This window comes from Quercus suber, unplaced genomic scaffold (genome assembly GCF_002906115.3).
Source record: "Quercus suber isolate HL8 unplaced genomic scaffold, Cork oak 2.0 scaffold_44, whole genome shotgun sequence".
In the NCBI taxonomy this organism is placed as follows: Eukaryota; Viridiplantae; Streptophyta; class Magnoliopsida; order Fagales; family Fagaceae; genus Quercus; species Quercus suber.
In genome coordinates, this window is record NW_027069509.1 from 1,345,541 (window position 1) to 1,362,335 (window position 16,795).

The following is a 16,795-nucleotide window of genomic DNA, read 5'->3' on the forward strand; positions in this document are numbered from 1 at the left end:
AAAAAAAAAAACAGTAACTCAGAATTAGTGTTTGGTGGTAGTTGATTCATAATCACGTCGTATAAAATTCTGAACTGAAGGATTTATTAGTATCAAGAAAGTGGAAAGTTCTTTGAGACTACTTTTGTTAAAAGTATTTTTAAAGCATAATTCATGCTTAAGATTACAGAGAGCCATGTCTAAGCAATGTGATATGTAACGGACAAGTATAATTACTCCAAAAAAACATATAATTCATTTGATATCTACCATGGTTAATATAACAGCAAATAATAATAATTTTGTTTTTGAGAAGAAGCAAAAACTAATATGAAGGCTGTTGTTGTGACCAAAAAGAAAAGCAAAAGAAAAGGTTAAATTACAGATTAAACCATTAATTTTAACATGTTTTCAATTTAATCCATTAAGCTTCTTTTTTTTCTTTTTTCTTTCAATCCTTTACTTCCATTCCTTTCCAATGTCGTCCTTCCATCCACTTCCATCCACTTCCATCCACTTCCATCCAATTTGCAATGTAGTCAATTCTGTTCTCCTTTGTCCAATCCACACTATTAAGTCTAAAAAAGGATGCCGTTTGAGAAAGTGAATAATACTAAAAATAATGACAAGATTGGACGGAATTGTTAAATTGAAAACATATCAAAGTTAAAGAACTGAAATTAAAAAAAAAAAAAAAAAAATCAAGGTTAAATGATGTAATTGTAATTTAACCCAAAGAAAACCACATATAAGATTTTCCATTCTAAGGAGGAATGACAATTAAATAGTTGCCAATTATAGGGAGAGAACAAAAAAAGAAGCAAAAATAAAAATGACATCTAATAATTTGCAGTTTAGAGGAGTAAATCAACTCATGGGCAACTATTTTTCTGTTTTTGCCGCTGGATGGCGGATGGCCTACCAATTGGATGTACAAAATAATCCAGAACAGTGATATTCATGATATGCTATTATGCTGATTCTAAAACCTTTCTTTTTCTATCAATCAAAATCGGTTTGTCTTTCCTATCAATCAAAATCGTGTTATCTAATGGCTTTGAATTTTCAGAAGATTTTCTTCTCTTACAATTTCACAACCTAAATTAGGTGGACAAAAACAGTAATGTCAGTGATAGGCTTTAATAGTTTGTAACCTAAATTTTGTTGTAAAATTGTTGTACTCATAGCACTATTCATTCTCTTTTTTAAGAAAGGTGGTTTTGGTTTTGAGCTGAAGTGGACCAAATAAACCGAAGTGTAACAGTATCAAAGGTGTTGACCGAAGTAGACCAAAATACAAAATGGACCAAATGGACCGACGTAGACCGAAACGAAACGAATGGATTGAATTGGACCGAAATGCTACGCTAATGTGGCTCAACAAAAGTGTAGGATAAATAAATGTTAGGTTTTAGCTTTTAGCTTTTAGATATTGTTATTGTTATTGTTGTTAATATTATTATCTATATATATATATATATATCCGAAACTTTTGAAACTCCCACAATTTTACACGCTAGCAATATTAAAATAAATAGATATAAATATTAAAAATAATAAATAGTTTCAGCCTTTTTAATTCCTTTGATTTGCTTCCCAACTTTTTTTGTGAAACAGTTCTTCTCCTTGCTACCCAGCTTCTCACCCAATTCATAAAATTGTCTTAGACAGCCCCTTTAGAGACCCAATTCATATACGAAGCTCAATTCGAGATCGTAATCCCAGAAAGTTTGACCTCTTGAGCCGGCAAAAATTGGTTCGAGCTCGCACCATGAAATCTCATCGCATGCAAGCTATGAGTCTCTTCACACACGAAGCTTAATTCGAGACTGTAGACCTAGAAAGTTTGACCTTAATGATTCGAACTCAATAGCCATTTGAACTTATCAGCCCATCGAAGCAATATTAGACAAACTATTGCGATGGTGGTATGATCAGTAAAGTGTAAAGGAAAAGGAAAAGGATGGGCTAGATTAAGAGATAAGGAACTAAAGAAATGAATGGTCTTTAACCACGTGGATGGACTGAAAAAAGAGTCATGTTGATGTGGAATTCTACTCATCTTTCAGGCCCACTACAAGTGAAGGCACTGCAATTGGCAAAGCCACATATAAAAATGTTTATTCTAATAAGATTTATGCAGGCTTCATCAAAGTGCATCAGTTTTCCTCTAATTATGCAGAAATTGTAATGCAGAAGTCACACCACTATCTGCAATTATGGAGACTTAAAATATATGGCGTTTTTCAATTAAGTAAACCAATAGTGTTTTATTGGTGGCGTGAATTAACTCATTTCCGCCACATCAGGATTGAAGGTTTATAATTTTCAATTTATTACATATTGTTCATTTAAAGTTGTAATGTCTATTGGATAGTATAGTACGTTGTTATTCATTTTATTGCTATTTTTTATGATTGAATAGTTTCTTGAATAATTGCTACATGTAGTAAACAATGTAAATATATATATATATATATATATTCTTTAAAGTTTCAAACTTAATAGCTTTTCCGTGCATATTGATATTTTTTTTTTTCGTATTAGGGAAGTTATAAATAGTTTTCCCGTGCATCGCACGAGTTTGCGACTAGTTATTATTAGGGTCATGCTAACGGGTGTCCTTAGGGCAATGTTTAACAATTTATTTTAGAAAAGTTTTAACACTACTTTTATGAGAAATAGAAAAAGTTGTCAAAACATTAATTTTTTTTTTTTTCCTATAAAAATTTTCTTTAAATGGATTATTAACCATTGTCATAAGAGCATTCGTTAGCATCTCCCTTTATAAAATTCAACTCCCTACCCTAATTGCAAAATTTCTCTACCAAAACCAAATATCTTGCTAAGTAATTGAATTTTATTTTTCACAAAAATAAAAGGATAGTATGTTGGTGTTCAAGAGTTACTGGTATATGGTATAATATATTTTTGATTTCAATAGTTATTGGTATAATATATTTTCAATTTTAAGGAATGTTTATGTTTAAAAGTTTGGCTTGGGACTCGTACAACTGTACGTTGAACCTAAGTTGTACTCTTTGTTTAAAGTGAAACAAAGGGTAGGGTAAACAAGTATTATTTCCTCAAACATCAGGAAAAATCATTATAATTTTGAGAGGGAAGAAAAGCAATGTTAACTTCTCATCAAAAAAACCTTCACGGATCTTCCTCGTCATAGCATGAGTCGCACGACCATATAGACCTTTTGTTCACGTTCTTCAATCCTAGGGTATTGGACAATAATCCTATGCACCCATTGCCCAAATAGTCGCATACCTGTAACTTTTTTTTTTCTTTCTCTGTAAAATATATTAGTAAATAGTCACAACAAGGTGAAGAGTCTTCAACTCTTTATACAGATCAGACTGGATGTATATTTATATCATAGGTGAATTCGTCCAATGTGACTGAAATCTTTAAACCAATCGGTGCACTACATGTAAGAATTAGTTATTAAAGCTTTATTATGCAACACCAAATAATAGAAGCTGCAAATGCCAATAAAAACGTAAAATATAAGAGAATTCTTCATGTATTGGTAAATGCATGCTCAGATTTTACAAGAATGAGCATAGGAAGCATAATAAAAGGCAAAGTATCATTACTACAGAATTGCGGAGCCTAAACCATCTTGGCATTTTGTAGGCATTTATGTCCATTCAATTCTACAGCCCCAAAACAATAAAGACAAAAAGTACAGCTTTAAGTGCGAAAAAGGGTAAGAAATATGTAAATCCTGTGTGTCAATAAAAAATAAAATAAAATAAAATAAAATTTTACAGACCTCATTTTGGGATTTAACTATCACGTGACAGTAGACAACTATCAACAAAAGCAAGCCTTTTGATCCAGAAAAAAACAAGTGAGAAAATTTTATATTCAATTTCTCAGTTATCCTATTTGTTGTACAATGAGTTTGTGTTTTTGTTTTAATCTTTTGGTCCACCCTCTGCTACCTCACCTACCTTTGAGCAAAAATTCTCTTCTCTGACCCTCTTTGGCTGTCAAATAACTAAGCATTCCAGTCATTTTCCCACCCATCTTTGTTTGAAGATCTGGAAGTAAGGCCATTTGCAGAAATGCTTCCTACATGCCGGCCTCCTGGTGACTTCACTGCATTATCTCCATCCCAATCGTCATCCCAACCCTCATCCCAACCTTCTGCCGTTTCCACATTGATAGCTGAGACAGATTCTTCTGGCAAACCCATTTCAAGTTCTTGATATGGGACTCCACCATGGGGACTCTTCTTCCGAAACTTGCAGCATGCCCATGTCCCTCCAAAGACTAGCACTGTAAGAATCAAGAAGTAGGCACCATTGACTGGGGTCAACAGCTTGTCATAAGAAGGGAGAATAAAAATAGAGTTCCCTTCTCCAGGAGGGGTCACAGGAAGCACACATTCACCAGTTCCAGTATGTAATATGATTTTGTAGCTTTTGTCATAAGTTAGCGAGATATTTATCTGAAAAACAAGCACAACAAACAAGGCAACTCTGTTTACAAAAGTCCAGTGTAGTTTTAAATAAATTGAATTAATTAGAAACAATTAGCATATGGAGGGAAGATCTAGGTCCAACAAGAAGACTAGATTGAGGTTTTTAACATTATTTAACTCAGCTGGCCAAACAAGCAGGATCCATACTTGCAGATCTCAGCTAAAAAGTGCCAGAAAAGAACTATTTATCTATTAATCCTAATTTTTCCACCTCCATCCTGCATATCTTAGCAATAAGTTGAAGTAAAAGAATCAAAAGATAGGCAGTATTTCTGGTAATCACGCTTTTCCAGAGTCATTATTTACTCAAATAAGTATGTCATGAAGCAAATCTTTATTTCAAATTGTTCAAGAAAAAGAAAGAGAAGAAGATATTCCTGATGGCTACAGCTTACACCCCAATATAACCTTTCAAATGAGCCATCAACACTGTCATCAATTAAACCTATAGATATGCAAACTTTTAAAATAACTTCATGTATGACCACTCATTCTTGTGCATGTTAAAAACAGACAGGAAGAGCACTAAGGCACTGTTTGGTTGGGGTGATTTTTAAAGGGATGGAAAAGGGGAAATGGAAAATAGAAGAGAAAAGCCCACCAAAATCCTATCTCTCCAATTTGGAGAGATCTGAGGTGCGAAAATAGGGGAGGCGAGGGGTTTTTGAGAAAACATCGAAACTAACCCTCTCACCTACTGTGCGCTAACGCTGCTGTTTTTTTTTTTTTTTTTTTTTTTTTTTGCCAACAAAAATCCTATCTCTCCAATTTGGAGAGAATTGAGGAGTGAAAATAGGAGAGAGGGGTTTTAAGAAACATCAAAACTAACCCTCCCACCTACTGTGCATAAAATGCTGCCGCTTTTTATTTATTTATTATTTGGGTTGAATCAAGCAGTGGTTTTTATTTTTTATTTTTGTCTGTCAATGTGTTTTTTAAATCAAACAAGCAGTGATTTTTTAAATCTGTCAACATGTTTTTCATTTCAGTCCTTTAACTTTCAGTTTTGTCATTTCAGTGCTCTAACTTTCAATTGTTGTCAATTCGGTACTCCGTTAAACCTCAGTTATCTACTGCCGTTAATTGAGCTAAAACGATGTCGTTTTGGACCTTTTTATTTTTTATAATAAATTTTGGAATTAAAAGAAAAAAAAACTGTTATTTAAAAATATTATTAAATTTTTTTAAAAAAAAATTAAAAAAACATTTAGGGGTTCAAGACGTTTCGGCGTATGGTCATATGACGAGCCAGCAGAACTTCCACAAGGTCTTCAAGGCGTACACCAAGCTCTGGAAGTACCAGCAAGATCACCGGTCGGAGCTCGTTGATTCCGATCTCCACTGCTGGGAAATAGGCGAGATCACCAGCCGGATCGGCCAGCTCTACTTCAGCCAGTACATGCGGACCAGTGAGGCCAGGTTTCTTGTTGAGGCTTACGTGTTGTATTTCCTTGGTTTTGATTTCATTGGGAACCCAAATTGCATAAACCTAGTTATCATCAAAGTCCAAGTAACCGCATTCTTCTCAGGCATTTTCTCAACACCTTATATGCTAAATCCACATCACCACCACCCTTCACAAACATATCAATCAACGCACACCCAACACACACATCAGACTCAAAATATCCACTTTTTATAACAAACCCAAAAATCATTTTCCCAATGGGAACATTTTCCACATTCGAACACGCCTGAATCACTACGGAAAAGCAATACTCACTTGGGCAGAGCCCATTTGAAGAAACGTGACAATAGCTTCAGTTCCCAAATCATTATTTGCAAAACAAGAAACCATAGCAGTCCATGAAACCAAATCTCTCAAATCCCCCATATCATCAAAAATGGATTTTGCTTTAGCCCAATCCCCACTTTTTGAGTACAAGCTGATGAGAGAATTGAGAATGAGAGAGTTGAGGTGGAGTTGGGAGTGAGTCAAGTTGTGGGTGTGAAGACACCTCCCCTTAGTTCCCCTAAATGTTTTTTTTTTTTTTTTTTTTTTAATAACAGTTTTTTTTCCCCTTTTAATTCCTAAATTTATATTTTTAAAAAGAAGAGCCAAAACAACGTCGTTTTGGCTCAATTAATGGCAACAGATAATTGAGGTCTAACAGAGTAGCGAATTGACAACAATTGAAAGTCAGAAGACCGAAATGACAAAACTCAAAGTTAAATGACTGAAATGAAAAAGGCTGAAAGTTAGAAGGTCAGTTTTGGATTTTTGCCTAAATTAAATGGTGGCTTTCACCTCAAATACAATATATATATATATATATATATATTTTTTTTTTTTAGTGATTACAAAAAAAAAAAAAAAAAAAAAAAAAAAAAAATTCTTATATTACGTGATTGGAGCATGGGAGTAAATTTATACAAACGATATTTTCTATCGTCCAACTTTTCTTCTAAACCAAACAAATGAGTTTTCCATCTCTCCACTTTTTCATGCTCCCAACCGAACACCATAAGACAAAACTAAAATCTCTTCTATTCTCTCACTTTTCTATCATCTCCCTATTTTCTATCCTCTTACCATCCCCCAACCAAACGGATCCTAAAGCAAAAGTTCAATATGAGAGGATGGTTTATGAAGTTTTGAAAGGTTGAAGAATAAAAATAGGGTTTCTCATAGGCTCAATTTTACAGCATTTTAGCTGCAATAACTCATGACCTCAAAGATGAAGGCTGAAGGGATTGTAAAATATAGCAAATGGTTTCATGGGCAGCTAACAAAAGTAGAGTTAAAGGTTTTGATTCATTGACTGCTAAAAGGTTTGAAAAGATATGTGTGCTATGGTTTATGGGTATTCCACATATATAAAATTAAAATAGCTACTTATGATACAAACACACACAAAAGAAAAAAAAGAAGTAAACTCTTCACAACCACTGTATCCTATGAATGATTCAAAAATCAGGCCAAAATCAAAATTAAACCCTGTTTAAAAACATATTCGGCAGTTAAACTTGCTTTTCATGAGCCTTTTAGTCTACATCAGCTTCTGTGTTTATTTAAAAGAACCATATAAACAAATACAAAAGAGGCACAACTATATAATAGGCTTTCGCCTCATGTGGTTCAGATTAGGACATTGCTCAGTTGAGTTGTACAATTTAAGGCAATTTCTCTTTCAGTTTGTGACATATTTCTTTAGAAGTGGAAGTATATTAGAAGAAGGTGGGATGGTTTTGCACAGTTCATCCAATATGATGTTGGTGATGGTACTAGAGTCCAATTTTGGCATGACTTGTTGCAGGGTGAGGCTACTCATAAGGAAAGATATCCCGATTTATTTCTCATAGTGTGGAGTGGTGAAGCCATGGTGGCCGATTATGTAGAGTTCTGAAATAACTGTTTTTTTTTGGAATCCATTGTTCATCTGTGCTGCACATGATTGACAAGTGGAATCTATTTCCCAGTTATTGGAGCATTTGTATGAGATAAACATTCTGCATAGGGAGGAAGACAAAGTGACATTGATCCCTTTGCAGATGTCAGAACCAAGGCTATCAACAGAAGAGTTATCATTACAACGTGTTTGGGGGTGTGTGTGTGTGTGTGTGGAGAGGGGGGGGGGGGTGCATGTGTCGCCAAAGGTGGCTTTCTTTTCGTGATGTGCAGCACTAGGACAAGTTCTTTTTTTTTTTTTTTTAATAGTTAACGAAACAATTTTATTAAATAGAAAAAAGTAGCCAACCCGACTACATTGGGGATGTACTATGGGGGCAAAAAACTAGAACCAAAATTACAATGATCAAGTAAAGCAAGAAGGGAAAAACAAGAAATACGTGACAAAACCACGCTCCAAACAAGGAGAGTATGCAAGAAAAAAGAATTGATCTCTAGCAAAGACCACTCACATCCCTCAAAGCATCTAGCATTCATTTCCCTCCNTTTGAAATCTCATTCACAAATATACAAGTGTCATTACATTAGCAAGATCATGGAAAATAACAGCGTAAATAAGAGAAATAAGAGCCATACCCTTTCACTTTGGTTTTTGGGTATTTCCACACTTGGGATTTTGGGTTTTTGCAGCTCCTTAATAGCACTTTCCACAGTAAAATTCACTTTCAAAATGTTCCTCCACCATTTTGGACTAGAACAACCAGTTCTTTGGACCCTGCTATGTGATGGAGAAATTAAATGAAGAACTTTTCATCTCTTCAAGAATATAAGGGATAGAAATGTATCAATAAAATCAAGCTCTAAATCCAGCGTCGATAAGCAGCATATAAAACTGAGCAGTAAACTCTTTTCGCCTTTCTTAGATAAGTAAAACCGTTTTTTTTTAGCTTAACCTTTAATGCTTTTGAGCTATAACTGAATAAATAATTTTTTTTAATGGTAAGTTACATGGCATCCCATGGACTTGAACTCAACTCACATCCCTCAAAGCATCTAGCATTCATTTCCCTCCAAATACACCACATCAAGCAATGCGGCACCAATCTCCAAAAATCTATATTGCGATGTTACTTGAATTTACCTTGCCAACACTCAAACAACTCAAACACCTTTAATGATATAACCCAATGAATTCCAAACAAACAAAACACCAAGGACCACAACTCAAAAGCTATGGGGCAATGAAGCAAAAGATGATCCACTGACTCCCCACACCTCTTACACATATAGCACCAATCGAGAACAATAATACTCTTTTTGCGCAGGTTAGCAGTAGTAAGAATCTTACCTAGAGCGGCTGACCATGAAAAGAAAGCCACCCTTGGAGGGACCTTCGATTGCCACCAACCTCCAAGGGAAGGAAATAGTAGAAGTTTAGAAAGAAAGATAGAAACCTCTAACCTCAAAACCTCTACTCTTTGCAGGCTTCCAACAAACCTTGTTAGGGCCAACCCCCGGCACTTTCGAAAAGTAAAAAATTGCTAGAAACCGATCAAAAGAGTCTTCCTCCCAATCCTGCGGTGAACGACGAAATTGAAAGTTCCAATGAACCCTCCCACTAGTCCAACACATAACTTCCGCCATAGAAGAATCCCTTGCCCTACTAAGGCAGTAAAGATCTAGAAAAGCCTCTTTAAGGGTACAATCCCCACACCACACATGGTTCCAAAACTTCACTCTACTACGGTATGATGTAGGTGATTCTAAGCATGGTATAATTATGTTGGAGTGATGTTTTGTGAGAAAAATTCATGGAGAGAGTGTGAATCATTAATTTCTAACATGTTGTGGCTAGGGAGTTGTGGTCTATGATCTTTTGCTCATTTGGTGTATCCTAGGTCATGCCTCACTCTATGCCAGAGTTGTTGTCTTCTTGGATGGGGAGGTTTGGTGGGAGAAGTAATGGGGGACTTGAGAATTCATCCCCTTGTGTCTCATGTGGTGTTTATGGACAAAAAGGAATGCTTGTTGATTTGAACAGCAGGAGTTGAACTTGGCAAAGTTGGAATATTTTAATGTTCAAGTTTTTATACAACTTCATTGTCTCTCATGTCCTCTATAGCAAGGTTCCTGGAGTATCTGGATTCTATGAGTCTTCACTAAATCCTCTATAGTACTTTTTGTTTCTTTTTTAATTTTTTTTTGTTTGCTACTCTATGCTATGTACACTTTTTTTTGGTGCTAGCTCTGCCCTAGCTTTGTTTTCTAATTTTATTAATGAAATATATACTTATAGATATTTAAAAAATACATATTTATAATATTTAGGTTTTGGCTTAAAATCTTTTGGTTTTAGTTTGTACAACTTTTAAAGTCTCACCTTTTCGAGGTACAGTTGTGCTTTTACAGAATTTTTAAAAACAAAATAACCCCCCCCAACAACAACAAATGTGGGTGAGTCTAGGTTTGAGTCCATGTGGGCACTAGTCTCCCCTTTACAACAACAAAAAGTTTTTGTCCCAAAATTTTGGGATATGCTATGGGTCCTCAATAGATTAGTTAGGGTCAGCCACATGTATTCTTTTCCTCAATTTTATTCTATTTAAGTCATAGTCTATGTTACTTCCTTAATTCCTTTTTGATAGGTAATAAAAGTTTCATTGATAAGAAAAGCACAATGTGTTTACAATAGTAAAGCCAATGCACTTGATGCGAATACAAACAAATCAAAAGGAATATTACTTCCTTAGTTGAAGTGTCCTTAAAATTCTTTTAGTAAGTCCTTTTTTTATCACTTCTATTAATATTATCTTTGGTCTTCCTCTACCTTCTTTGGTTCCCTCCATTTGGATCAACTCACTCTTTCTTACCAATGCATTAATCACTCTTCTCTGAACATGACCAAACCATCTCAAGCGACTCTCCCTCATTTTTTCATCAATTGGGACTACCCCTATTAATGACTACCTCTACAATATCAAAAATAATGTATGACTAACTTTTATTTTTCCTAATCAGTAAAAAATGTCATTCTGATGTATGACTATTGTTAACCTCAAGAAAGGTTTCTTGACCATAAAAACATTCATAATCAAATCCTAGTTTAATATCTTGTAAAACTGCACGATTTGACCAACAAGTAACATTTGAATAAGGCCGAGAAATGATGTGGTTCGGTTGTTGGAGGAATTGTATGGCATAAAATTTAGGCCAGGAAAGGAAGACACTATGGTGTGGATTCCTTCACCTAGACTGGGTTTCCAAGTGAAGAGCTACTACAACACTCTTAGAGGAGGTGGAGTGGATTTCCCTTAAAAGAAAATATGGAAATCTTGTGTCCCTTCTAGATTAGCCTTCCTCTCTTGGTGTGTGGCATTAGGGAGGATTTTGACTGCTGAAACCTACAGAGGAAGGGGTCATTTATTGCTGAGTGGTGCTACATGTGTAAACATAGTGGGAAGGATAATAACCACTTGTTTCTTCATTGTGTCGTGGCTAGATTATTGGCATTATTGTGTGATGCCTTCTTCGGTGATTGAGTTGTTAGAGTGTTGGCAATTTGGTGGGGGGAGGCAGAAGGGAGGTGTGGCAGGCTGTTCCTTTATGCCTTTTATGGTGTATTTGGAGAGAATGTAATGCTCACTGCTTTGAGGGTCAATGGGAGGAGAGGGGATGGGGGGGGTATTTGAACCTGGATGTCAATATATGAGCAGATTTTACCACTAGTTTCTTTTTCCATGCAAGGATTATTAGACTTCATGGAATCCTTGCACATTACTTAGCTGTTTTTCTGTATTTTCTTTCTCTATCTTCTTTCCCTTTGCTTTTCTATTGCTTTCTTCTGTACACAACTAGTGTATTGGGATTGCTTTCTTCTTTTAATAAAGTTATTTATTGATAAAAAATTAAATAAATAAAAAAATTTGAATAAGGCACTCTCCTATGAACAAAACACTTGCCTATAATCTCAATAACACTTATCATCCAAAAATAAATCCTACACCATAACCTTGCATAACGGGATGGCTACCAATGCCTATAATCCCAATAACACGTAACATTCGAATCCGACACTCTCCTACAAATAAAACATTTTCCTATAATCTCAATTACATAAAATCAATAAGCAAATCCTATCTTCTTCTTTTTTGACACGTAATTGTATTTTTTTTTTTTTTTTTTTTTAAGATTAGATTATTTCATGCTCATGATGATGGGCGCATTGTAACACAAAAGAATTACAAAAGAATTATGCACAAAAGTTGAGTGATTCTGTGAAATCTAGAAGGGAATTGCTATTCCTAAGACCTCATTCTTGAGACCAGTGAAAAAAAATTCGAATCAATAATGGTTCCAACTGTGCCTTTGATCTTTCTTTATCTTCAAAAATACGATCATTTGGCTCTTTCCACAATAGCCACATCAAACATAGTCAAACAAAAGTTCCAAAACTCTGAAGAGTGCTTCCCGAACCAATTTTGAACCCCAAACAAGAGACCCGCCACCCACTGAATCCCAAAAGCTCCAAATACTAGACACCATAAAACATATGCTATACCTTTATCACAATAGTTCAAAAAATGATTTACAGTCTCTCCACTGCACCAGCCCATGCAACACCATCCAACTAAAGAATGAGACCCTCTTCTACTATATTAGCATATTGTGCAACAACATGAAACACACAATGCCAATAATCCCAACAACGCATAACATTCAAATAAATCACTCTCCCATACTACACTAGTATTTTCCGCAATGGTACGACACAAACACAACAACAACAACAAACCTTAATCCCAAGTTTTTAGGTTCAACTATGGATCCTTAACAAATTAGTAAGCATTGCCCGCATGTATTCTTTTCCTACATTCTATTCTTAATAAGTCATTTTTTATTACTTCTACTAATGTTATTTTGGTTCTTCCTCTACCATTTTTTTTTAATTCCCTCAACTCGAATCAAAGCCTAAAATAACACACAACATCCTAGTACAAAATTATAAGATTGCAAGATATAAATTTGTTCCACAATCATACTAAGCAGTAAAAAAACATACGAATTATATTTTTTGAATAAAGACATCATATGAATTACGAGACACAGCAATAATGTGGGAAAAAATAACACCATACCAGGTTGAAACTCTTTGATGCAAGCAGTCATGTTCGGTTCGGCCTTGCATGTCCTCTCCAACGCACTACATTTCTCATGCGAATCCTTCTTCTCCTCAACATTTGGGTCGGAGGGAGGACCCGTATCGCTATCTTTCTTACCCGAACCCTTATTCGGATCCACTACGGGTGGCGGAGGCTCCGACTTCTTGTTATGGGATCCACCAGCAGCTGGATTCGGATCCACTTTATTGTCCACAGGAACCGGACTCGGCGACGGCGAAACCTATATTTCAAAAAAACAAAAAAAAAAAAAAACAAAAACACTTTTTCTTCAACTATTCTCTGATTTCTAAACCAAAAAAAAAAAAAAAGGGGGGGGGGTGTATTTGAACCTGGATGTCAATACATGAGCAGAGTTTACCACTAGTTTCTTTTTCCATGCAAGGATTATTAGACTTCATGGAATCCTTGCACATTACTTAGCTGTTTTTCTGTATTTTCTTTCTGTATCTTCTTTCCCTTTGCTTTTCTATTGCTTTCTTCTGTACACAACTAGTGTATTGGGATTGCTTTCTTCTTTTAATAAAGTTATTTATTGATAAAAAATTAAATTTAAAAAAAAAAAAATTGAATAAGGCACTCTCCTATGAACAAAACACTTGCCTATAATCTCAATAACACTTATCATCCAAAAATAAATCCTACACCATAACCTTGCATAACGGGATGGCTACCAATGCCTATAATCCCAATAACACGTAACATTCGAATCCGACACTCTCCTACAAATAAAACATTTTCCTATAATCTCAATTACATAAAATCAATAAGCAAATCCTATCTTCTTCTTTTTTGACACGTAATTGTATTTTTTTTTTTTTTTAACATTAGATTATTTCATGCTCATGATGATGGGCGCATTGTAACATAAAAGAATTACAAAAGAATTATGCACAAAAGCTGAGTGATTCTGTGAAATCTAGAAGGGAATTGCTATTCCTAAGACCTCATTCTTGAGACCAGTGAAATAGAATTCGAATCAATAATGGTTCGAACTGAGCCTTTGATCTTTCTTTATCTTCAAAAATACGATCATTTGGCTCTTTCCACAATAGCCATATCAAACATACTCAAAAAAAAGTTCCAAAACTCTGAAGAGTGCTTCTCGAACCAATTTTGAAGCCCAAACAAGAGACCTGCCACCCACTGAATCCCAAAAGCTCCAAATACTAGACAGCATAAAACATATGCTATACCTTTATCACAATAGTTCAAAAAATGATTTACAGTCTCTCCACTACACCAGCCCATGCAACACTATCCAACTAAAGAATGAGACCCTCTTCTACTATATTAGCATATTGTGCAACAACATGAAACACCCAATGCCAATAATCCCAACAACGCATAACATTCGAATAAATCACTCCCCCATACTACACTAGTATCTTCTGCATGATACGACACAACCACAACAACAACAAACCTTAATCCCAAGTTTTTAGGTTCAACTATGGATCCTTAACAAATTAGTAAGCATTGCCCACATGTATTCTTTTCCTACGTTCTATTCTTAATAAGTCCTTTTTTATTATTTCTACTAATGTTATTTTGGTTCTTCCTCTACCATTTTTTTTTAATTCCCTCAACTCGAATCAAAGCCTAAAATAACACACAACATCCTAGTACAAAATTATAAGATTGCAAGATATAAATTTGTTCCACAATCATACTAAGCAGTAAAAAAAACATACGAATTATATTTTTTGAATAAAGACAATATATGAATTATGAGACACAGCAATAATGTGGGAAAAAATAACACCATACCAGGTTGAAACTCTTTGATGCAAGCAGTCATGTTCGGTTCGGCCTCGCACGTCCTATCCAACGCAATACATTTCTCATGCGAATCCTTCTTCTCCTCATGACCCGTTTCAACATTTGGGTCGGAGGGAGGACCCGTATCGCTATCTTTCTTACCCGAACCCTTATTCGGATCCACCACCGGCGCTGTCACCACGGGTGGCGGAGGCTCCGACTTCTTGCTATGGGATCCACCAGCAGCTGGATTCGGATCCACTTTATTGTCCACAGGAACCGGACTCGGCGACGGCGAAACCTATATTTCAAAAAAACAAAAAAAAAAACAAAAACACTTTTTCTTCAACTATTCTCTGATTTCTAAACCAAAAAAAAAAAAACAAAAATCAAAGAGAGAGAGAGAGATTACAGAAGCGGAATTGTTAGGAGCAGAACCGATTAGCTTTCGAAACTTGAAGAGCAAGGAAGCATCGGAGACATCGGCAACAGTCAGAAACAACAACAATAAAAACGTTGCCAGTAACGGATTTTTACCCATCACAGATTCACAAACTGTCCTTGTTTGGAAACAAAGGACACAGAATTATTCTAGGGTTTTGTTTCCATGAGAATCATAATAGAAAAAAGAAGAGGGCGAAATGAAACGAATTTTTGTTGACGGTGGATTTTGAAAATTGATAAGATATAATAACACACACGAATCTAAAAAGCTTAGAAAACAAGCAATAGAGTAAACGAGAATTTGACAATAAAAGTGAAAAAACAAAAGGGTTTGGGAGATTTGGAGTTCTGGTGTTTACGAGAGTTGAGAATTTTTGCAGAGAGAGATTTGGATTGTCAAAGTCTTTGCTTCAGCCAGAGACAGAGGGAGAGTCGGAGTCTCGCGAGTCTTTTATTTTTGTTTTTTTTTTGGCGTCTCGTGTGTCATGTCGGAGAAAACACGTTTATTGGTGAACATGGGCCGGGCTGATGTTTGATATTGGGTTGTTATTTTTGGTGGCAATTGATTTGATTTGAGCGGGAGGGCCTGGAAATTGGGTCCTTATTTTGTAGGCATTATTGGCTGGTTACTTTACAAAAATGAGGCCCACTATGGGTCCATGTAGTGGCCTCTTGCCATCTTTTGAGTACTTCAACTTAGGGACGGAGTCAGGAGTTCGAGTTAGGGGGGGTTAATGATATGTAGACTATGGTTGTTTGGATTGATTTGTAAGAAGGCAAAATTTTTTGAGGGAACGAGGGGGTTAAGTTTTATTTTTCTTGAACCCAATTTGAATTAAGCTCCAACTCTATCTCAATATTTAGAGTAAGGAAAAATAAGTAGTATTGTTTATTTGAACCCTATAGATGGAAATAATAAATATAGAAGGATTTGAACCCTAAAGAGTTTGCTTGTTATATATCATTAGGTCAAAGTGCCAATGGGTTTATGTTTTGATGTATGCAAGATTTGAACTTAAGTTGAATATGTAGGTATAATTTAGGGTTCCTTTATTTTTGCACATCTGGTGTTTCAAGGCCCTTTTTTTTTTTTTTTTTTTTTTATTTATCCAGCGCCTATTGCAATGTTCATGGGACATGAACAGTGCAAATAGGCATGTGAACAGTAATTTTAAAAGTGAACGGTAACTGAAAAATGATTTTTTATTATTTTCAATTTTCAACAAAATAAGCGGTATCCAAATGCACACTTAATATAAGTCTCTTGTTCAATGATAGAATTTTCACTGGTTAAACTAATTGGAACTCTCATGTTGATGATATCTTGTGCGAGAGATATATGTATTACATCACTTTTATATGTATGTGAAGTCCCCACATGTGTGAGTTTTATATAGATGTGAAAAAGGATATTACATATACATTATATTTTTTGTTATCCTTTATAATGTGTGAAATAATTTTATTTATGGTTTGGTAAAACATGATACAATTATTATTTATGGCTGAATTAAAGACAATATTGTATGGCACATTAAAATTTGTTTGCATGTATGTGTGTGTTTGAGAAGGGAAAACTACTTA

The 16,795-nt window shown here is 35.1% G+C and overlaps 1 protein-coding gene across 4 annotated transcripts; it reads right to left on the minus strand.

The window, feature by feature from the left end:
* Positions 1–3,556: 3,556 nt before the first annotated feature.
* Positions 3,557–15,688, minus strand: LOC112010335 (uncharacterized). Of its 4 annotated transcripts, none has more exons than XM_065771450.1 (3): positions 12,965–13,243; positions 8,466–8,607; positions 3,557–4,447 (listed from the first exon to the last, which is right to left on the minus strand). In XM_065771450.1, exons 1-3 carry the CDS (start codon positions 13,012–13,014, stop codon positions 3,995–3,997), a joined length of 645 nt encoding a protein of 214 aa, XP_065627522.1. In that variant the 5' UTR covers positions 13,015–13,243; the 3' UTR covers positions 3,557–3,994. The 4 variants fall into 4 exon arrangements, with proteins under 4 accessions (XP_065627522.1, XP_065627523.1, XP_065627525.1 ...); XM_065771451.1 differs by having other exon boundaries at positions 8,466–8,604; positions 12,965–13,241; XM_065771453.1 differs by lacking the exons at positions 3,557–4,447; positions 12,965–13,243 and adding exons at positions 14,777–15,068; positions 15,180–15,688 and having other exon boundaries at positions 8,529–8,604.
* Positions 15,689–16,795: the final 1,107 nt, after the last annotated feature.